The sequence below is a fragment of the Danio rerio genome, chromosome 2 (genome assembly GCF_052040795.2).
Source record: "Danio rerio strain M-AB ecotype USA chromosome 2, GRCz13ab, whole genome shotgun sequence".
NCBI classification, from domain to species: Eukaryota; Metazoa; Chordata; class Actinopteri; order Cypriniformes; family Danionidae; genus Danio; species Danio rerio.
The window spans coordinates 4,232,501-4,256,500 of NC_141022.1; the positions used below are offsets into that span (position 1 = coordinate 4,232,501).

Sequence of the window (24,000 nt, forward strand, 5' to 3'; positions counted from 1 at the left end):
CCACCCTGTTTAAAGCATCATTATGGGCGTTTTGCGTTACAACTAACATTGTTCAAGTGATAGATCTGTGACAGACAAACTACGGGTTCTGGGAAACACTCGTCACTACATCGTTCTTTTCCCAAACGATGCATAGTTCAGCCGCGAGTTACGCCGTTGTTTGGAAAATGCAACCCTGATTGTGTGACGCTTCCATTAGCGCTTGAGAAGTTGAGAAATTCCCAACTTTTGCAATGAGCAACACCACTGAAGCAGCGCAGATGGACCCCCAATTCAGTTCATCACAGCTTGACATCATGCATTGAAAGTGAATGGGAAGCATTGGCGCTGATGCCCCTTGTGAATGGGACATTAAGGTCTGTGTGAGATTTTTTATTACGTTGTTTAGGACAACAGTATTTCCAGTAGAAAAGATATCCAGAAATGCCATTTTAAATTGTAAATAAATCTGTGTTTTTGAAACCAATGAAGGCAGCAGTAGTCAATGAATTATTGGTTATTTAAATTATTTAATTATTTTTGTTAAATTGTTTTGTTTTTTACACAGACACTTAAAAAGAGCCTATTTTAAAGCAGCAGTCAAAATAGCGCGAAACTGGGATATTTTTATTTACGATTATTATACCATCAGAATTTTATACCGGCCCATGCCTATTTAGCGGTTTTTATTTTATCGTTTTTCTTAAACGCCGTTTTGAATGTATTAAAACATTAGTGGTTTTTATTGTAGCGTTTTTTTTTCACGCCGTTATGAATGTATTAAAACATTGCGGTTTTTATTTTAGCGTTTTTTTAATGCCATTATGAATGTATTAAAACATTAGCGGTTTTTATTTTAGCTTTTTTTATGCCATTATGAAGGTATTGAAACATTAGCTGTTTTTATTTTAGCTTTTTTTTAAACGCGTTACGAATGTATTAAATAATCAGCAGTTTTTATTTTAGCCTTTTTTTAAACACGGTAACGAATGTATTAAAACATTAGCGGTTTTTATTGTAGCGTTTTTTTACGCCGTTATGAATGTATTAAAACATGTGCTTATTTGTTGTACAAATTCATAACAATTACAAAAATACTAATTTGTTCATCTACTTACTTCCGTGTGCAGCCATGCTGCCATAGTGGCTTGTGTATTCTAGGAAATTTTCTTACCCCTTAGATTTTTGTGGTCCTGAAAATTCTTAGTCATCCATATAAACATATACTTAGCAAAGAGTGCTAATAATCATTAAGGCCTGTCTTTTAGTTTAATCATTCCCAAAATCCCCGCCCCCTTTATCACACCCATTAATAAGATGCACGACTATTTCTCAGTGGTCAACAGCACAGAGCAACAACCCCTGACTCGCTATTAATCACAGAGCCGGAACAACAGCAGATGTCATTACCGACTTAGCACTAAGCTAAGCACATTTGCACCTCAATGCTAAAGACGTCGGTAATTAAAGCCCTGGAGGCGCAGTCTGGATTTCATAAATGCATCCTTGAACCCTTGTGCTCTCCAGTCTATTCCTAGTTCAGGATCAGGGGTCCGTCCCCCGAGCAGCCATTACTCATCTCTCACACACACAATCTCTCTGTTCCCCAAAGACCACTGACCTGTGCACTCGACTCACAACTGCTGCCAACCACTGCAGCCCTGCCAGCCAAACAAGAAGTTGGAAAAAAAAAGCCCACACAGGAGCTACACGGGTGGCAGAGAGCTGAGGAGAAGAAAGAGGGTCTAGTTATAGAGAAAGAAGTGAAGACTGTTCATTCTGATGGCTCCGTCCTGTGGCTATTGTTATTATTTCAGGTCAGTTTCATAAATATATTTAAACAAGATGTGTTTAACGGCATCTTAAATCCTTGAAAGTTTTTAATATTTTTGTATGTTCAGTTGAAGTCGATATTTACTTCCGATTGTCCACAAAACAAACCACCTGGTCAAGATTACCAGCGATCTAATCCTTGAAAATTGCTGGAGAATTGCACATCTGTCACTAAACTAGACTACAAATACCATCACGCACTTCACAAACACACTAGTTCCTGATTGACCCTGATTATCACACACAGCTGGTAACTCATCATGGACTGATTAACAGGACTTTATATTCACCTTTCTCACACACACGTTGCTGAGTCTTGTTTAGTCTGTAACACCACAAAGCGCTTATTTGTCTAATGCCACGGTCACACTAGAGTTTGAGCATGCGAAATTGTGTCGTATGGTGCTGTGAAAAGGGTGAAATTTAACAAGATGATTAGACATTTTAAAAGCAAGGGATTGGTCCATGCTTTCAATTTCTGTCGAGACAGTTCATGCTTTAATCTTCGATTGGTCTCACACAGTGATCTGATGTGATTTCGCAGGTCAGAGTTCACCAAGCTTGAACTTTGTAATGTAGTGACCTGCGAAACTTGCTGTATAAGCTTGCGTTTCCGGTCTGATGCGTTTGAATGGAAATCTATGCGGTCGAACAGTCCAGCGTGACAGCAGTTTAAGTCTTTTTGTTTAATCCTTGCCTTGTTTTAGTGTTTATGTTGATTCTTTGCCGCCTTTATCAACCTCTTTACATGTAACTTTGACTACACATCTGGATTGCTTTCCTGATGTTACCAGTTTATCCAGTAGCTCGCCATGTACGTCTGCTGACTTAAGACGCAGAGAGGAGTTGAGTCCGGCGAAGGACTGTTTCATCAAGTGGGTAAGACCAAAGCAGAAGCAAAAAAAAAATCAAATAAACAAGTAAATAACAGGGTGAGAATGTGGTTAAATCAGCAAATGTTGTAAAAATTAGGGGAGGGATTTCTTTTTCTGGATTTCTTTTTTTTTTAAACAGTCGGTTGGGTTTAGGGAAGTGGGTGATCGGGTCAATTGGTGCTTTTAAAAACACTATTGGTTAGTTTTAGGGAAGAAGGAGGGTGGGTCAGTTGATCAGTCAGTCAGTCAGTCAGTCAGTTGGAAGCAGCCTCTGGTGGATTTACGCGTCAAGAGCAGGCACGAATGGCACTCACAAGAGAAATTTGACATATGAAAAAGCGTACACATCAGCCTCTGGTGGATTCGCGAAAACAAAAACTGCAAAAAAAAAAAAAAAAAACTTACCTCTTGAAACATATTCGATGCTCTTGAGAAATATATATAGGGGTACGTAATCAGAATGAGCCTAGATTGATATAATCTTTGCATCAAAATGCGTTTCTAATGTACAAAAGCCCTGAACAGAATCTTGTTATGACCTAGGATCTCGTTATTTTGACATAATTGTGTTAATTTCTATATGAGCCACCAGATGGCAGAATAAGACTAGATCCAGGTCACTGTGCATGCTTTAAGTAAAATCTTTAAGGTTCCGAAATCATAGAGCTCTATAATGGGAATTTCCCAGGCATATTCATTCATATAGGCACTGATTTGTTCATTTGTTGTTCCAAAGTTATCTTTTGACATTAAATGTAACCTATAAATAGCCGTGGAAGGTTGTGAAACACTGTGTGCTTTTATTCCAAAGTAGTTTTCTCAAAATATGATATTCTGTAATCAATTTATTTAGCAATAAATCATTTTGTAATGTTTTAACTGTAGATATTGCATCTTCATTTCAACCCAGGCTCATTCTGAAAACGTACACCTATATACATTTCTGCAGTGTGCCAAATATGTCCCAGGAGGTGTGTTTTATTGCTGTTTTTGCAAATCCACAAGAGGGCGCTGTGTACGCTTTTTGAAATCTCAAAATTATCTTGCGAGTGTCATTTGTGCCTGCTCTTCTCGCGTAAACTCACTAGAGGTCGCTGTTGACTGACAGAGTGACTGACTGACTGAATGCAGTAATCTCCACTCCATATCACAAGTTCACCAAAGTACGCGGCAAGCCACTGCACAAATTAATAACAGCGGAAAAGCCGTCCACATGGAGGTAAGCAGTCATTCTGCCCCATTGCGTTTGCTTTAAAGACGCAACTCGAAATAATTAAATAATTTGCCCTCTCCTGAAAAATGTGTATAGGGCTATGTTTTCATTTTTCAGTTGCTTCATTTATCACATTTATTTGTTAGTCATTTTTATTGTTAAGACTATTAAGAGAAATGTAGCTTTTAGCGCTAGTTCTACCAGGAATCACAATCACTTCTAACCAATAGTTATGAGACAAGGAATACCTAATATTATGTAACTCATCACGATCAGTTCCAACCAATACCTACAAGAGACAAGGAATATAAAAGCTGTCCATTCATTCCATTCATTTGGTTGCAGATACTCCCAACCACCACCAGGCCCTGCCCCTGCCTTCATTCTTGGCAGTAATAGCATGATCTGGAGCAGGGGTCACCAATCTCGTTCCAGGAGGTCCGATGCCCTGCAGGGTTAAGCTCCAACTTGCCTCAACACACCTGCCTGGGTGTTTCAAGTATATCTAGAAAGACCTTGATTAGCCTGTTCAGGTGTGTTTGATTAGGGTTGGAGCTTAAATCTGCAGGACACCGGCCCTCCAGGAGCAAGTTTGGTGATCCCTGATGTAAAGGCTTCCAATTCAAGCTACAAACAGGGCCTGCGCCAAAAAAAATCCTATGATTTTTTTAAAACGATACTTTATCAAACAAATGTAATTTAATATCATATTTATCTCCCTGGTCTTTCTGGTAGAACGTTCTGTTCCTACATTTATTCGCCTCCAAAGTTCAGTGTCTATAGGCAGAACAGTAAATTTGATATTGTTGTCTCTTCAGGTTGCCGTTTTCAGTCTCACACAATTTTTCTCCTTTCTCTGAAAGTCTTGATAACGCCATCATGGAGTTTTTTTTATTATTTCAGCAAATAGGATTGTAAAAAAATTATTTGTTGTACTCTCCCATTCACTGCGCTCTAAGTTTACCCGACTACAACAACTTCCGCTATTGAGAAACCCGGAAATGTGAAAAGGCTCTATTATCATGACAATCCCGTGATCTGATCCACTGGCGCAGCGCCCTCTACCCCTCTCGCCTCCCAGCCAAACAGAGCCACGCGGGTGACAAATTCTCTCAATGTCAACCAGCGCTGCCAGCAGCACTAAACATCACATTTGCGCCCATTCCAGCCCAAAGGAGTTTTGGGGGAGAGCTGCTAAGCAACTTACATAATCTTTATGTGCTTCCCATTATCACGAGAGTCTGACGTTGAGTAGCAGTGAGTAAAACAAGGTAAATCTGCTTCTTCATCAGTCCATTAATCGCTGAGGGAGGCATGTGATTGCCATCTCTGAGGGAATGGATCTGGACTAGCGGAAAGAGCGATCGCTCTGATTGCTCCTAAGCTCTTACACTCCTGTTTTAGCTCTCTATGTTTGGAGCTTGTGCATTCAAATGTATAACAGTGTAAGATTAGGTGTGAATAGAGTAGAGTAGAGTAAAATAGAGTAGAATACAATAGAACAGAGTAGAATAGAGTGGAGTAGAATAGAATATAGTAGAATAGAGTAGAGTAGAATAGAGTAGAATATAATAGAACAGAACAGAGTAGAATTGAGTAGAGAAGAATAGAATAGAATAGAATAGAATAGAATAGAATAGAATAGAAAACAGTAGAGTAGAATAGAGTGGAATAGAGTAGAATAGCATAGAATAAAGTAGAATAGTTTAGCATAGAGTAGAATAGAGTTGAATAGAATAGAACAGAATAGAATAGAATAGAATAGAGTAGAATTGAGTAGAGTAGAATATAATATAGTATAATGGACTAGAGTAGAATAGAATATAATAGAACAGAGTAGAATTGAGTAGAAAAGAATAGAATAGAGTAAAATAGAGGAGAATTGAGTAGAATAGAATAAATTAGAGTAGAAGAAAGTAGAGAAGAATTGCATAGAATAGAATAGAATAGAATAGAATAGAATAAAAAAACAGTAGAGTAGAATAGAGTAGAGTAGAATAGAGTGGAATAGAGTAGAAAAGCATAGAATAAAGTAGAATAGATTAGCATAGATTGGAGTAGAATAGAATTGAATAGAATATAGTAGAATAGAGTAGAGTAGAGTAGAATATAATAGAACAGAGTAGAATTGAGTAGAGAAGAATAGAATACAGTAGAATAGAGTAGAAAAGAATAAATTAGAGTAGAAGAGAGTAGAAAAAAATTGCGTAGAGTAGAATAGAATAGAAAAGATTAGAAAACAGTAGAGTAGAATAGAGTAAAGCAGAATAGAATAGAGTGAAATAGAGTAGAATAGCATAGAATAAAGTAGAATAGATTAGCATAGAATAGAGTAGAATAGAATTGAGTAGAATAGAATAGAATAGAATAGAATAAAGTACAGTAGAATAGAGTAGAATAGTATATACCAGAGTAGAATAGAGAAGAATATAATAGAGTAAAAAAGAGTAGAATAGAATAAAGTAGAGTGGAATAGATTAGAGTAGAATGGAGTAGAGTAGAATAGAATAGAGTAGAATGGAGTAGAGTAGAATAGAGAAAAAAGAGTGGAGTAAAATAGAATGCAATAGAATATAACAGAATAAATGTGTCTTACATTTTAGAATGGCACAGCATAATATAAATGAAAAAGCATTGAATAGTACACAATAGAATTCCAGAACAGAAAGTAGAATAGAATAGAGCAGAATAGAATTCCATTCAGTACAATGAGTTTTGTTCTGTACGCTGATTCACAGAACACACCAGAACAGAGTAAACTAAAATGAAATAACAGAATATAATAATCAGAACTGAATAGAACTATAGTCAGTACATCAAATCACAAAAAGGCAAAAATAGAATTAAATAGAATAGAAATGTGTGTCTAATTATTAAGAATGGCACAGCATAATAAAAAGCAAACAACATTCCTGCCTACTTCATTTAATAGAATAGCACATTCTACTTTAGTGTAGACTAGAATGGAAAAGAAGAGCATTCCAGTTTACCTAATTTTGTCAGAATCAAATTTTGTTCTGTTTGCTGAATCACAGAACACAGCAGAACAGAGTAAACTGAAATGAAATAGAGTAGAACAGAATTCCTGTCTACCTAATATTAAGAATGACATAACATTATAAAACAGTAGTCTTGATTTTATAGAATAGCACATTCTACTTTGATGGAATAGAACAGAATTTCAGTTGACTTCAGTCTTTCTGTATTACAGAACAGAATTCTGTACATTCCTGTTTACTTTAATCACCAAAAAGACTAGGCTAGGTTTAAATAAAATAGAATAGATTAGATTTACTGGCTATTTATTGTTAAGGATAGGATAACATGATATAAAGCAATAACGTTCCTTATAACGTCTTTATTATAGAATAGAACAGGGTTTAATTTCCTTAATTTTACTCAATTGTGTTTGTTCTATTCTGTTCTTATTTATTCAATTATGGAATGGCAGCATTTCAATTTACCTAGTTTTATTAGAGAATTGAGTAGATTTTTTTTCAACCAGAACAGAGTAAAATAATGAAATAGCATGGAACAGAATAGAATAGAACAGAAAAAAATAGAATAGAATAGAATAGAATAGAATAGAATAGAAATAGGTTCCATACATGAAAGCACAGTAAAGGCTAAACTAAAATTAAATAGATGAGCAGTTCATTTCTTTTTCAGAATAAGATGGAATAGAATATAACAAATCCCCAAAAAACTCTATACTACAATTCAATAAAATAGCATAGAAGTTTGGAAGAGACGACAAATCTTTTCAAACCCCTGAATCACAGATTAGGATATAATGAAAAACAATGTCATTTCAGTGCACTTTGTATTAGAGAATAGAAGCATTATAGTCTGCTCGCCTAATCTGCTTTATTCTATACTGTAAATTGATGCAGTAAACACGAATGTAACTCAAGGTAAACAGACATGATGATGTTGTGAAATGCAGTGTAAACACAAATGCCGTTCTGTTTTATCTGAATGTCTGTAATTTTAGAATAGAACAGAATAAGAAGCACAATTCAAAGGTAAACAGACGTGACATGTTACTGTGAAACGCAACGTAAACACAAATGCCTTTCTGTTTATGCGATGCAAGTCTGTAATTTTTATCTCTTAACATTATTTGTTTACATTTGTATGGAAATATACTTATAACAAAATATGTTTGCTTTCCATACTGAAACGGCTAAACCATTCTAAAATGAAGCATTTCTGTTTAGCAGATATACCAAACAACCAAGCAGTGTCATTCCTCTCTTCACAATAACAGAATAGCTGTAAATAGCACAGATTCAAACGGCACATGGTGCAGATCGACTAATGATTTCAATGTAATTCAGTGTATTGCTCATTTATTTATGACCTGCGTTATAAATAATGTTCTAGTGTGGTGTTATTCTGCTTATTCCGACCATACGCTTGTGTGTGTGTGTGTGTGTTCATGACTCAAGCAGAAGATGCTGATGCTGATGTTGGGCCAGTCTTACCTCAACGCTGAATTGATGCTCTTCGGCCGCTGAACGGCACATCCACATAGCGTTATGGAGCCAGAACAGCAGCGCATACACACAGTCCAGCCTTCGCCTTTTCAGCAGCGTAACGTTCATATTTGTAAATTCGCTTGATAGTCCGTTTTAGGCGACTATTTGTGTCTCTATATCCTCGTATGTCAGTTAAGCAAGTGGCATTTTGGACCGAAGATGAAACGATCGCAGCGCGGAGAAGCATCGGCGTCCGCACATTGTGTCATTTCTCTGGCAATCCGCAATCCATCTTTAATATCCGAGGCACTATTTCGAGACATTTCTCCTGCTTTGAAACGCTACCTTGGCGAACTGGCAGGTTGCTTTTTTTCTATATTGAGCAGCATCCAGAGCGTAAGCACTGCGCATGCGCTCTGACTCGCTGGGCAGTGATGCTTGTTGACTAGTAGGCACCATTCATTCTTCCTTCATTCTTCCCTCTCGCTTGTCAATCACAGATCAATGAACGTGTAAAATGGGGGTCTTTGGTGGGCGGGACACCGACTCTGACGGTTTTCTTGAACTCACATCCGTGAGATATTACCAAAAACATTAGATGGTTGATGTTTGAGGAGGGGCGGAAGGGGCTATTAATAATTAATCATATTAGAACAATCTCTTCCATGTTTTCTAAGTTTGGTTACAATCCCCTATGTCATTTTTGTTCTTTCATACATTCCGATTTAATACTTTACAAGCTTAAAATGCAAATGTAATTGGTCAGAGATTCAGTAATATTCACAAATATTAAAATTTCGCGGACATTTGAAGAAACTATCAGGCTAAATTGATGTCGACCAATTGCGCCGGCCATTTTCTTTTCTTTTCTTTTGTAAAAACGGCGGGTAAAAAAAAACATATGTAAATAATACAATAAAATTGTGAAATTGGACATGTACATCTGTAAGAAAGCAAACATTTCATGCACCACAAGATGGGGGTGGTTCACTATTTTAAAATATAGCCTATTTATAGGCTATATCATATGGGCCTAGCGATTTTCAGTAATGACTGACGTATTAGCCGATATTCTGACAAGCAGTGTATTTTTCTTTTTTCTTTTATAAATTGACACACATGGGTTCATGTTTTTGTATTATTGTTATTAATTTACACAAGTCTGCTTAAAATGCATTTTATAGCTTGACATTTTCCACTTTGGAAGAAATAATATGATTTTTTGAGTTAGCTAAAGTGCTAACAAATGTCGAGATAGTTGTTGTCCCGGGTATAGGCCTGCAATACCACGCAAAATACTGGGCATATAATCAGGTGCCAATTACAGTGGGGTTTGGGGGGATTGACCCCCTTAAGTAATGCTTGACCCCCCTGAAGGACATCAAAACAACATGTTGGGCAGTACGTCAATTCTTTAATAGTAACCCAGCTAAAAAATCCAGCTTAAAACCAGCATAGGCTAGTTGGCTGGTTTTAGCTGGTCGACCAGGCTGGTTTTGGCCATTTCCAGGCTGGTTTCCAGCCATTTCCAGCCTAGTCTTAGCTGGTCTAACCTGGTTTAAGCTGGACATAGCTGGTTTTGACTGGGCTCCCAGCCTGACCAGCTAAGACCAGGATGGAAATGGCTGGAAACCAGCCTGGAAATGGCCAAAATCCCTTTAAAACCAGCCTGGTCGACCAGCTAAAACCAGCCAACCCACCTAGGCTTGTTTAAGATGGTTTTTTCAACATGTTGCGCAGTCAATTCTTTAATTCTGAGAAATAATTTGCTCCACTTTGTATTTTAAATAATAATGTCAATTAAAATTAATATTAAAATCTAATTAATAATATAAATATAGATTTGACCACCCTTATAATGGTTCGTGCAACTGTGAATGCATAATTGCGCCAATCAGTCAGCCAGAAAACTTATTCAACAGTCTGAAACCGGCAGGTCTAAAGCACCGATAGACAACGTAACTGTTTATAAGACTGTTCTCGTAAACTAGCTGTTTGTTTACATATTAGATGCATTTCTACAAATTTGATGCATAGATTGACTTACAGTAAACTCAGAAATAGATAATCGGATATTTTAGGTCAGAATACACAACACATCCCACAAAACACTGAAAACCTTAATACATTTTATTAATAAATTAGATGTAATTTAAATAAATACATAGACTTGATTCACTGAAGCATGTAATACCAAACTAACATTACTAAGAAAGTTCTAATTCTTGTTCTAATCGAATTCACCTGTACCGCATGTCTTTGGAGTGTGGGGGAAACCGGAGCACCCAGAGGAAACCCACACGAATGCAAGGAGAACATGCAAACTCCACATAGAAATGCCAACTGACCCAGCCAAGACTCGAACCAGCAACCTTCTTGCTGTGAGGCGACAACACTACCTACTGCACCACTGCGTCGCCCTTAAAAGCAGTCATTTTGCAATATTTTGAAATTTGTAAAAAAAAAGTAATCACAAATTTTTTTATGTTGCTTTAACTTATTTTAATGAGTTAAGCAGGTTTTAAGTTCATTTTTTAGGTTATACAAAGTTTAACTTAATATTTTAGTCAGTTTGATGTAATTTGAGATGACTAAAAAAGATTTAGAGCAGCAAGCTGTTTTTTACACTATTCTTTATACATCACATACATTTTATATTCATTCATTCATTCATTTTCTTGTCGGCGTAGTCCCTTTTTTAATCCGGGGTCGCCACAGTGGAATGAACCGCCAACTTATCCAGCAAGTTTTTACTCAGCAGATGCCCTTCCAGCCGCAACCCATCTCTGGGAAACATCCACACACACATTCACACATACACAATACGGACAATTTAGCTTACCCAATTCACCTGTACCACATGTGTTTGGACTGTGGGGGAAACCAGAGCACCCGGAGGAAACCCACACGAATGCAGGGAGAGCATGCAAACTCCACACAGAAATGCCACTGAGCCGCGGTTCGAACCAGCAACCCAGCGACCTTCTTGCTGTGAAGCGACAGCACTGCCTACTACCTAGGCTAAAGCTATTTAAAGGACCAGTTCACTCTAAAATTACAATTCTGTCATCATTCGTTTTATTTTTCACACAGAGAAGATATTTGGAAGAATGTTGGAAACAGCTATAGCCATTATTTTTACTATTTACGTCAATATCTACAACTCAACTACTTGTAAATGTTGACAGAATTTTTATCTATCTATCTATCTATCTATCTATCTATCTATCTATCTATCTATCTATCTATCTATCTATCTATCTATCTATCTATCTATCTATCTATCTATCTATCTATCTATCTATCTATCTTTTGGTGTAAAACCACTAGAGAAAGAGTAAACAGTGAGGTAATTTTCATTTTTAGGTGAACTATCACATTAGAGGATGGAAAATGGTAACACAATCGGCCACAAGATGGTGCTAAAACTGTTATAAAGGTGACAAATTATCTGCATGTCTAGCGCAAACGACCTAAACTCTATAATTTACTAAATGCTTATAAAATTATCATTTTATTTTAGATAATTTCTTCACCATTAACTTGTTCAGTACCTATTTGAGTTGAATACAAAATAAGATTTCCCCCACAGACCAAAGACATGCGGTACAGGTGAATTGGGTAGACTAAATTGTCTGTAGTGTATGTGTGTGTGTGTGAATGTGTGTGTGGATGTTTCCCAGAGATGGGCTGTGGCTTGAAACGCATCCGCTGCGAAAAAAAAAAAAAAAAAAAAAACTTGCTGGATAAGTTGGCGGTTCCATCCGCTGTGGCGACCCCGGATTAATAAAGGGACTAAACCGACAAGAAAATGAATGAATGACTATAAGATATTCTGAATTAATGTTGGTTGCTGGCAGCTATTGACTTCCACAGTAATTTTTTTTTCTACTATCAAAGTCAATTGATGACCAGCATTTTTCAAATGATCTTTCTTTGTGTTCAACAGAAGAAAGAAACCAAAAAATAGGTTTCAAGAGTTCCCACTTAGATATGCTTGGCATTTATAGCAGGTTTGGCATGGGAGAGAACCCTGAGCTCAGAGATATTTGAGCCCAGGGCTCCCACCTGGTCTAGAAGCATATCAGGAGATCCGAGATCAGGTAGGTCTCGATCGCTCCCCCTTTAGAAGGGGAGAAAAAAGGAGGAGATGGGGTGGAAGGGGGGATTCTTCCAAAACGAAGAAAAGTGATCCATTTATATTAAGCTAGGATCATTCTGATTGGATTATTACTGATTACGGATGAAATTAGTTAATGAAACTTCACTTAAAGTTACATAAGGGAGAATGAATGTTGAGGCAATTTTTATTTTTGAGTGACTATCGATTTAAAAGCCATATTAAAAAGGATTTCTACAAGGAACAGAATAATGAGGAAAAGTCATTTCAGCATATTTGGCAAAAGTTGAGTATTTATGCAATATAACAGCAAGACAAATGACAGCAGCAGAGCGATAATAGCAGGACGGTCTCAGAAAGCTCAGTCATGGGAGAATGAATTCATCTGCTTCACACATTACAGATAAAGCGGCATCTGCAGTGGCCTCTGCTATTAATAGCACTCAATTAAAAATAAGCTCAAGGTTTTCATTTTCACACGGAGGTTGTGCCAGCGATGAACGCTGTAATTTACGTTGATCAGCTGATCCAGAAACAAAGCCGTCATGTTGATACTTCTCTCTGCCTCGCTCACACACCGTGGCGGCACTGCATCTGGAATTCTCATTCATCTATCAGTGATATCATCACATGGGCTCAGGACTACTTTAGCAAACCTTTGTCAAGTAGCACGATACGTAGTTCTACCAGAAAGACTTTAAGAGGCAGATAAACGTTTGAACATTTATTGTGAATTGTTTGCATGAATGCCCCGTCAATAGTGCAGAACTCTGGATGAGCTGGCAGATCCTGCCTGAAGATGAAGGCAGGGCGAAGTCAACCACCTGAGTGGAGATGAGGCCAACCTGGTGGTCAGGGGCGGACTGGGACTAAAATTCAGCCCTGGCACTGTAGCCACACCAGCCCACATTACTACACTGACACAGCCCTATCCACTGACACGCACATTCACTACTTATATTGGTGTACAGATGGTGAAATAATATAAGCAGTACCGTCTGTAATATATTTTAATATTTAATGTTCAGTTGTCAAAATCTGTCTAGCAAATTTTATAAAAAATTTTTTAAAATCTTTATTTCTCTGAAAATGTCTTCTAAATTGAACAATTTCTTGAATGATTTACTGACCGGTGTATGTTGTAGGCTCAGTTCCAAAATGTTCTGCAATATAGTTTACAGTTGTGCACAGCTCTACCCAAAGAAAGCTTATGCTTGTTGTAAATAAGGGTGTGTTTATTCTTTTGCACAATGCTGTGAATAAATTAGAATTGCAACAAGCAAATGCAGTAAACATGTGAAACATACATATTCAGTGTCTTGTACTCAGATACCTCACTAAATGCAGTGATGTCTAACTTTACTGTAGTTTTCAAATGGCTGTGCAAATAGTATATAGTGCTGTCTTGAGCATTTTCAGAAAGTGTCACCAACATCTGACTTTTTTGCATCGAAAAAATGTCCAGAGTAAACGGTCATAATGAAAACACGACAAAGCCATTTGACTCTCTTGTTCATAAACAATAGTGTCAGGACTTTTCATTTTGATGATACTGACACTTTGATTGACATGAACACTTGCTTTTGAGGAATGAACTATCCATTTTGAGCATGTGACGTGCTTTTGCAGGTTATCAGCTAGGTTTTGCAGTTTGTACTAATTGTTTTGAGAAATGCATTAACTGTTGTGCAGAAATGCACTGGTGTTGTGAGAAACGCATCAAAGCGACTGAGAAAAACTGTAATAATCCTGCATTTGGATCTGCACTCTCTTTTCCATCATCATGTTACAGTTACCAATATAGGCCATGCAGGTATAATTGTGAACCCTAAAAGGTTAATACCCTAATAATAATGTACATTTTTTTTCGAAGTGTGTTATAGAATCATTCACCCATGCACTGAACTTGCAGTCTCGCTTCATACTAGGTCTAAAGCGAGAGCAGATCCACCTTGTGTTTAGAAAGCTTCACTGAGTTGCAAGAGTTGCAGGTATTATTGTTTATCCAGTAGTCATGGTGACGTACAGGCTGTGACAAGTGTGTTTGGCAACGTCTGATCTGTTTTGACATAACACACCTTTCACAGCGCAGAGCAAATGCTAGAAAAAAATGCCTGTGTTGAGTAAGGGAATGAGCTTTACGATCATTTATCATTCCCCTTGGAAAACCTCATATGTAGCCAGCAATTTGCAGATACCCAGTCTCCTTCTGATTACGTAGCCCTATATATATTTCTGGAGAGCGACAAATACGTACCAGGAGGTACTTTTTTAGGCAGTTTTTGTTTTCGCGAATCCATCAGAGGCGACTGTGTATGCTTTTATAGATCTCAAATTTCTCTCTCCAGTGCCATACGAGCCTGCTGTTCTCACATAAATCCACCAGAGGCCACTGTCGACTGACCTAAACCCGACCAATAGTCTTTTTTGAGTAAACCCATTGCTTTTTAAAGCGATTAGTTGACTTTACTTAAGTGAGTAAACCCATTGCTTTTAAAGCGATTAGTTGACTTTACTTAAGTGAGTAAACCCATTGCTTTTAAAGCGATTAGTTGACTTTACTTAAGTTAGTAAACCCATTGCTTTTAAAGCGATTAGTTGACTTTACTTAAGTGAGTAAACCCATTGCTTTTAAAGCGATTAGTTGACTTTACTTAAGTTAGTAAACCCATTGCTTTTAAAGCAATTAGTTGACTTTACTTAAGTGAGTAAACCCATTGCTTTAAAGCGATTAGTTGACTTTACTTAAGCAAGTAAACCCATTGCTTTTAAAGCGATTAGTTGAGTTTACTTAAGCAAGTAAACCCATTGCTTTTAAAGCGGTTAGTTGACTATTTAAAAAATGAGTACTCCCATTGGCTTAAAGTTAATAAGTAACCTGTGCATAACTCTAACAATTAAATTATGTCAAGTTAACAGTTCCAAGTTACAACAGGTCTACTCACTTTTTGACATTGGTTTAACTCACGTTTTAAAGAAATAAAACTAATGGCTTTTCACTGTTAAGCTTCTTTCTGTCGTGCATCTTTTGCTCAGTGTATTATTCTGCTTTGTTTGACACCTTTAAAGGTTTAAATGTGACTCACTTGAGCACCTGCCATCACAAATGTTTAACGCATCAATCACCACCACAGTAGCCAAACCCCAGCATATTCAATTGACACAGTCCACATCCAGAAACAAATCAACGGCTGTTTAGCAGTTCTGCTCTAATTGCCAAGTGTCCACCACTGTGACCTGGAGAGCCGCTCCGTTTGCTGGAGCTGCCTCAGGCCTTTCTGACACAGAGGAAAAATAATTAGACTTAATTAAGAAAAGGAGCAGCTCTATTGCATTCCACGGCAGCTGTTCTCCTTCAGGCTCTCTGCTGCCCACCTGTCAATCACACACAAGACAATATGTCACATTACAACAATAAAGACAACATGAAAGCCAGACTGACCTCATTAGGTTTCTTGAGCTTGTGTTATTTAAAGAAGGAATCTGTTTGTGTTTGTGGACCTAATTAAAATGTAACGACTTATTTTTGCATCGAGGGAAAAAGTACTCTTTTAAAAGGGGCACCTATTATGAAAATAACATATTGTGAAAGAATATAATTAAGCAAGAACTGAGTGTTATGTTTTTGTACACTTAATTGCATTAGGTTCAGTCAAATAAAAGTTCACATGGATCCAGGAAACCCACAGAATAAAATGAGAAAGAGATAGAGAGAGAGTATTGTTATATTATATTATATTATATTATATTATATTATATTATATTATATTATATTATATTATATTATATTATATTATAGTATGCAGGCATGTATGAGGCAGTGGCGCAGTAGGTAGTGCTGTCGCCTCACAGCAAGAAGGTCGCATGGTCGCTGGTTCAAACCTCAGCTCAGTTGGGGTTGCTGTGTGGAGTTTGCATGTTCTCCCTGCCTTCGCGTGGGTTTCCTCCGGGTGCTCCATTTTCCCCCACAGTCCAAAGACATGCGGTTCAGGTGAATTGGGTAGGCTAAATTGTCCTTAGTGTTTGAGTGTGTGTGTGAATGTGTGTGTGGATGTTTCCCAGAGATGGGTTGCGGCTGGAAGGGCATCCGCTGCGTAAAAACTTGCTGGATAAGTTGGCAGTTCATTCCGCTGTGGTGACCCCGGATTAGTAAAGGGACTTAGCCGACAAGAAAATGAATGAATTATATTATATTATATTATATTATATTATATTATATTATATTATATTATATTATATTATATTATATTATATTATATTATATTTTTTATTAAATTGTTATTACTACAAAATTTTTAATCGACTCTTATTTGCTTGCTATGTTTACTTTGGTAGTATATACCCGTAACCAATGACACTGGACAACTAAGTTGAGGATTCACATGCAGTTTATCAATAGGAGTATTCAGGCAGGCAACGGTCAAACAGGTAGCAAACAGAAGCATGAAGGCAATCCAGAATCATAGTCAAAAACAGGCGAATGGTCAAAACAGGTGGCAAATAATCAATAATGGGAAAACAAGACAAGGTTAACACAATCTCACGGCAATTCGTAACTTTTTGATTTATTGGCTAATTCTTATGAATTCGTACGATCTAATTTGTACATTTTAGTATGATTTGCTCATCCCCCAATGACAATTGGGTTTAGGGGTGGGGTTAGGTGCCACGCCTCCTTTTTAAAATTGTACAATTTTGTACGACTGAACTAGCCACTAAACTGACAAATGGTAAAATACTTACGTTTTCTCGTGAGATCAGGCTGGACAAGGCTGAAAACACAGAAAGGCTAGACTAAACAGAGGTCGCCGCCGACTGACTGATTGACCGACCAATCCCCCACCCACCCTTCCCTAAACCCGGCAGTGTTTTTAAAAGCAATTCAAAAAAAGAAAAGCCCTTGCCTGATTTTTACCACGTTTTCAGATTTGACCACATTCTCACCCTGTTATTTACTTGTTTATTTTATTTATTGGCTTTGTTATTGTTTTACCTGCTTTCTGGAACCGTTTCTAAACGAACTCGAACCCCGTCATCGCGGTCAACTCCACTTTATTTCACTTTTCTTTGGAGAATAAATAATTTTAAGCCAGAATTGAGTAAAGTCAGCTTGTTGGTTTTGGCAATACTCTATGTGTGCCCTTAAATAAATGCATTGATGAGGAAAAAAAGAAAACAAAATGAGCACATCCTTAAAGCGACAGCTCACCCTAAAATAAAAATTCTGTCATCGTTTACTTCACTTGTTCCAAATCCATTTGAGTTTTGTTCTTCCGTTGAACACAAACGAAGATATTTTGAAGAATGTTTTGACTTCCATACTCTTGTTGTTCCTGTGATAGATGTAAATGGTGGCTTTTTTCTGACATTCTTCAGAATATCTTGTCTTTTGTTCAGGTTTATAACCACTTGAATGTGAGTAAAAGAGGGAAATTTTCATTTTTTGGTGAACTAGCCCTTTAAAAAACCTTGTAATCGGCCCCACAGCAGTGTTGTCTTTTGTTTGTGTGTGCGTCCAGGTCTCTTCCTCCAACTTGGATGGTTCCTCAAGTATCCAGCTGGATGTCCTCATGCAGGATCAAACGCCTGCGATAGCCACATTCACTCTTCTGCATCAATAAACAGCCTAATAACTGATGAGAGAGAGCCAGCAGACATGCCGGACTTAAAGAAGAACATGATCCAGATGAAAGATGTACATTTGGAGACACACACACACCGCTTCACTATTGTGTAAATCAATGAAGAATGAAACTATGTCAACAGAACGGGGCTGTTAATAATCTGTCTGCACCCAGATGGCATCCTTGAACTCAGACGAGACCCCTGCTGACTGTCTCTGAGTGTGTGTGTGTGTGTTGATTGGTGTAAATAAGTGCACTGTACTGTGCAAATGTATGTAAATCACCTTATGTCCACTATTTCATTTACAACGCTCAACGTAATTGAGTACACCCCATTTCGAAAATGCCTTTTTTTTTTTATCAATTTCTCAGTGATGTCATGTATTTTGGTGTTTTATACAAAACAGATTTATTAAACAGATATGTTCATTAAAATAATATTTTAGTCAACAAACATCTTTAGAAATAGAAAGATAATACATTTAAATTAATGTGAAACATTGGGGGAAAAAATTACAAGCTACAAAATTTCAACAAAATGTTAAAAAAAAAATTCTCTTGAAATTTGCTCTTAAAAAAATAAAATAAAATAAAAATATAGATTTATTTATATATATTATAAATATATAATTCATTCATTTATTTATTTATTTATAAATAAAATAATTTATAAATTATTATTTATTCATTCATTTATCTCCACACAGAAATGCCAACTGACCCAGCCGAGGTTCGAACCAGCAACCTTCTTGCAGTGAGACGAACGTGCTTCCTACTGCACCACCGCGTCGCCCTAAAGAAAATATTAATTTTAATGAGAGATTTATGAGGGGTGAACTTACATATGTCATAACTTATGTATGTCACGAGTCTGGTGCTTGTCATGTAGGTGCTGTGTTTATGTCATGTGATCTTCCCCATGTGCTCCATGTGCCTTCTGTTTGTGTCATGTGATTCCTTTGTTTTGTTATCCCGCCATTTATTAGTTCCACCTGTGTCACACACCCCCTGTTTGTATTCAGTGCATTTATGTCATGTAGTTAAAGCCCTGTGTTGAGTTAACTCTTCAGCTGGACTTTTAAATACTCTAATAATTCGTCACCTTGGAATTATAAGGTTCCATCTGCATGCGTTCTTAATGATTTTGAGATATTGAGCCTCAAAGTTTTTGCATTGCATATGTGTGTAACAGGCGAAGCAGTGGCGCAATAGGTAGTGCTGTCGCCTCATAGCAAGAAGGTTGCTGGGTCGCTGGTTCAAACCTTGGCTAAGTTGGCGTTTCTGTGTGGAGTTTGCATGTTCTCCCTGCCTTTGCGTGGGTTTCCTCCGGGTGCTCCGGTTTCCCCCACAGTCCAAAGACATGCAGTACAGGTGAATTGGGTAGGCTAAATTATCTGTAGTGTGTGAATGTGTGTGTGTATGTTTCCCAGAGATGGGTTGCGGCTGGAAGGGCAGCCGCTGCGTAAAAACTTGCTGGATAAGTTGGCGGTTCATTCCGCTGTGGTGACCCTGGATTAATAAAGGGACTAAGCCGACAAGAAAATGAATGAATGAATGTGTGTAACATTTGTTTTTTAAATAAAAATGTAAACAACTTATAAAAAAAAACATAATGTAAATAAGTTGTCATGTAATAAGAAGATGTCAATAACTTAATTTTGACAAAAATGTCAGAGACAACCTTATAATTCTAAGATGACGATTTATCCCTAAATATATTTTGGGGTCATGCAGTGTATAACCGAAGTGAATCTTTCCTGGACCCAATCCTGTAGGACATGAGGGATTAAAATAAGCTTTTATTATTTTAATCTTTTCAAATGGAGAAGAACGCACATATGCGTCTGATTGAATCAGATTTTCCGATATCTGTTTGACTCTCAGTAATGGAACGCCTGCAGTCCTTTGATTATGTGATAACAGATCTCTGTAAATATTTGAGTTGATCTGAGCATTATTCATTAGGCAAAAACAAAGATACTCTAACAGTTCGTTCTGTTATTGTTCCAGCTATTGGCAGCGGGCATCAAATCACACTGCCATTAGTGAAGACTGTTTTCTTTTAAGCACTTGTGCTTGCTGCTTGTTCAAACTACCTATTTAAAATGAGTTGAAATAACCCAATACTTAAGTTGTTTTTCAGACAACCTAACTTTTTTTATTCACTTATATTTGTAAAAACGATTAAGTTAATGTAATCGATTTGTGTTGGTACAACATGAAGGAACTGTGTATAACTCAGCTAATTTTACTGTGTATTTTGCATTATAGAAGAAGAAATGTCATGGACCTGTTACTCATTTGGAGATTTTTGTCAGCTATTAAAACGCTGTTGCAGATGTTTATAATTAAATACAAAAATATGGTCAGAGTCCTTCAGGTAAGGGAAAAAATATAGTTCCGTGTGGACTAAAATAAAAAAAATCAATAAATCAATTGTGCCATTATCTAAAAGCCATGCATGTTTTTTCCTGAGAAAGACAAAGGACAAACTTCCAAAACTGCTCGTTTTCCACACACCCCTAAAAAGGTAGAAAGAAAGAAAATAAAAGATGACAGGAGGAAGGAAGACAGTAAGAAAAGGTTTTATAACACTGATTATAGCACACTGCTGCATTATACAACTGTACAACTTTTTGTTTTGGATGAGCAGCGTTCCAAAAGTGCTGATACGGAAAATTTCATTGTTTGTATTAGAGAGTTTTTAATGATCCTTCTCTAATTAAATATCTCCATCATTCCCCAAAAATGAAGAGACGAAGACAGTAGATACTCCAACTTTCCATACTGTTGTAGCCTATCTTGCGCACGTGCTGTTAATAATGGAGATCTTTTTTATTCTGATGATCTGTGAAAGAAAGAAAGAAAGAAAGATAGATAGATAGATAGATAGATAGATATAGATAGATAGATAGATAGATAGATAGATAGATAGATAGATAGATAGATAGATAGATAGATAGATAGATAGATAGATAGATAGATAGATAGATAGAAAGAAAGAAGCAATACAGCGGGTGTGAAAAAGCGTTGGCCCCTTACTGATTTCTTATTTTTTGCATCTTTGTTACATTTTATTGTTTTGGATCATCAAACCAATTTAAATATTAACCAAAGATAACACAAGAAGACATTTTGAAATAAAAATTTTAAATATCAAAGGAAAATAAAAAACTAAATAACTTTGTGTGAAAAAGTATTTGCCCCCTAAACTTAACTAGTTGGGCCACCGTTAGCAGCAACAACTGCAATCGAAAACTTGCCACGAGTCTCTTACAGCCCCTTGAAGGAGTTTTGGCCCACTTATCAATGCAGAACTGTTGTTATTCAGCCACACTGGAGAGTTTTTCAGTATGAACTGCCTTTTTAAGCTCATGCCACAGCATCTCAATTGGATTCAGGTCAGAACTTTGACTAGCCCACTCCTAAGTTTTCATTTTTTTCTTATGCCATTTAGAAGTGGACTTTCTGGTGTGATTTGGATCATTAGGTTGGGTCATCCTAACCTAAGTTTGCTTTAGCTTGAGGACACTAAGATATGGCTGGACATTGTCCTTCAGGAAATTTCGGTCCACAGTAGAATTCATGGTTCCTCTTATCACAGCAAGTTTTCCAGGGCCTACAGCAGCAAAACAGCCCAAGACCATCACACTAGTACCACCACATTTTACAATTAGGATGATGTTCTCTTTCTGAAATGCGGTGTTACTTTTGATGGACACACACCTTTTAAAAAGTTTAACTTTTGACTCGTCAGTCCACAGGGTATTAGCTGAACTCTGTAGGAAGGTAAATCTCCAGGAACAGGGTTGTACAACCTTGCTTTGGGTATTGCTCCAGTAAATTGTAGCAGTTTCCGGCAAGAGTTTGGTGTTGATCAGGACAGTATCTGAGACTGAGACTGTATCTGGATCCACCCACAGCACACCTGCTGTTAATAATGGAGCTGTTTTTTATTCTGATGACCCGTGGTTGTCTTCTACAATCAGTCAAACCCTAATATCCTGCGTGAAAACCACTTAACCAGGCATTAGCTTACTATAATGCAATATCAGCTCGTAAAAAATGGCCGGAGACATATGAGGTCTTTCACCGTCTGTCCCCGTTCAGTCTAGCAAAGGACAATTATTAAGATTTGTGGTCTTCTTAGTTTGCTGAAATGACCACTCGCATCAATTAATGTCTGATTGTTTTCCAGGTAATGTTGTTCGTGTAAAACATGTGACGCAAACTGAACCAATCAAATTCAAAATTAAAACAACAACAACACATTCAATCAGATTTTAATATACATTCAGGTTTAAGAGAGAATATGGAAGGTTCATATAAAAAAAATAATAATAAAAAAATATATATATATATTAGATAGATAGATAGATAGATAGATAGATAGATAGATAGATAGATAGATAGATAGATAGATAGATAGATAGATAGATAGATAGATAGATAGATAGATAGATAGATAGATAGACAGACAAAGTTTCAGTTGAATACTTTTTCAAATATTTCCTAAGTGTCATTTAACGGAGAATTTGTTTTTACCCATTAATTTCTAATAACTAATTGCTTTTGTCTTTGCCATGATGACAGTACATAATATTTTACATAATATAATATTTACAAAATTTTTCCAGTTATGGGTTATATATATATATATATATATATATATATATATATGGAAAACAATTCAAATTTCAAAGGAGGGCTCACGATTTTGCCTTCAATTGAGTATATGTCATATTTGAAAATTTGCATATAAAGTCTCAAATGATGACAGACTGCTGCAATCTCAAGTTTTGAAATAATAAATTGCTGCAAACAATGCCATAAGTAAGTAAATGAGTAAATAAACAAACAGCAACTAAATATAATGGTGGCGTAGTGGGTAGCATGATCGCCTCACAGCAAGAAGGTCATTGGTTTGAGTTCCGGCTGGGTCAGTTGGCATTTCTATTTGGAGTTTGCCCCACGTGTTGCTGTGGGCTTCCTCTGGGTGCTCCGGTTTCCCCCACAGTCCAAACACATGAGCTGTAGGTGAATTGAATAAGCTAAATTAGACGTAGTGTATCTGTGTGAATGTGAGAGAGTGTATGGGTGTTTCCCGTTATTGGGTTATGGCTGGAAGGGCATCCACTGTGTAAAACATTTGCTGGATAAGTTAGTGGTTCATTCCGCTGTGGTGACCTCCGATAAATAAAGGGACTCGCCAAAAGAAAATGAGGGAATGGAAAATATCCAAAATACAATTTTAAGCATCTCCTTTGTTGCACTTTCTAAGTTGTTACATTTATATATTATTGGCCATATTCTTAAAATATCTATATTTTTCTTGCTTTTTGCAGTATTTCTGATCAAAAATGATCACGTCTATAAAAAGACTGACCCGAAAAGGTGCTGTTTGAAACAAACAAACAAACAAACAAACAAACAAACAAACAAACAAACAAACAAACAAACAAACAAACAAACAAACAAACAAACAAACAAACAAACAAAATAAAATAAAAATCACAAGAATTTTTAACTTGCCCTCATACAGTTTTTACTATCTAAGCTTAATTTGCACATACTTAGCAAAATAATGTCATATTTGAACATAATATTTAAGAAAACATGATAGTGAAAATGTTTGCAAATGTATGTATTAACTGGAGAAGTTTATGGTGATGAATATTAAACATTTTTATCTAATATTTATTTACCCAAAAATGAAAATGGACTCACTTTACACAGGTTTCAAACATTTATGAGTTTCTTTATTCTGCTGAACACTGAAATAAGATATTCTGAAGAAAGCTGAAAAATGGTAAACCATAGCCAAAAAAACGAATACTGTAAAAAGTCGGTGGTTACAAGTTTCCAACATGTTTCT

The 24,000-nt window shown here is 36.7% G+C and overlaps 1 protein-coding gene and 1 long non-coding RNA gene across 6 annotated transcripts in view; both read right to left on the reverse strand.

The window, feature by feature from the left end:
- Positions 1 to 8,788, reverse strand: part of mmp16b (matrix metallopeptidase 16b (membrane-inserted)) — a 54,073-nt gene extending 45,285 nt beyond the window's left edge. For all 5 annotated transcript variants that reach the window (XM_087240353.1, XM_087240354.1, XM_087240352.1 and 2 more), the window contains exon 1: positions 8,388 to 8,788. In XM_087240353.1, the coding sequence (XP_087096479.1) occupies positions 8,388 to 8,507 (120 nt within the window). In that variant the 5' untranslated portion in view covers positions 8,508 to 8,788. The remainder of the gene's footprint in view (positions 1 to 8,387) is intronic.
- Positions 1 to 24,000, reverse strand: part of LOC141377726 (uncharacterized) — a 187,805-nt gene that overhangs the window by 137,833 nt on the left and 25,972 nt on the right. The window lies entirely within an intron of this gene.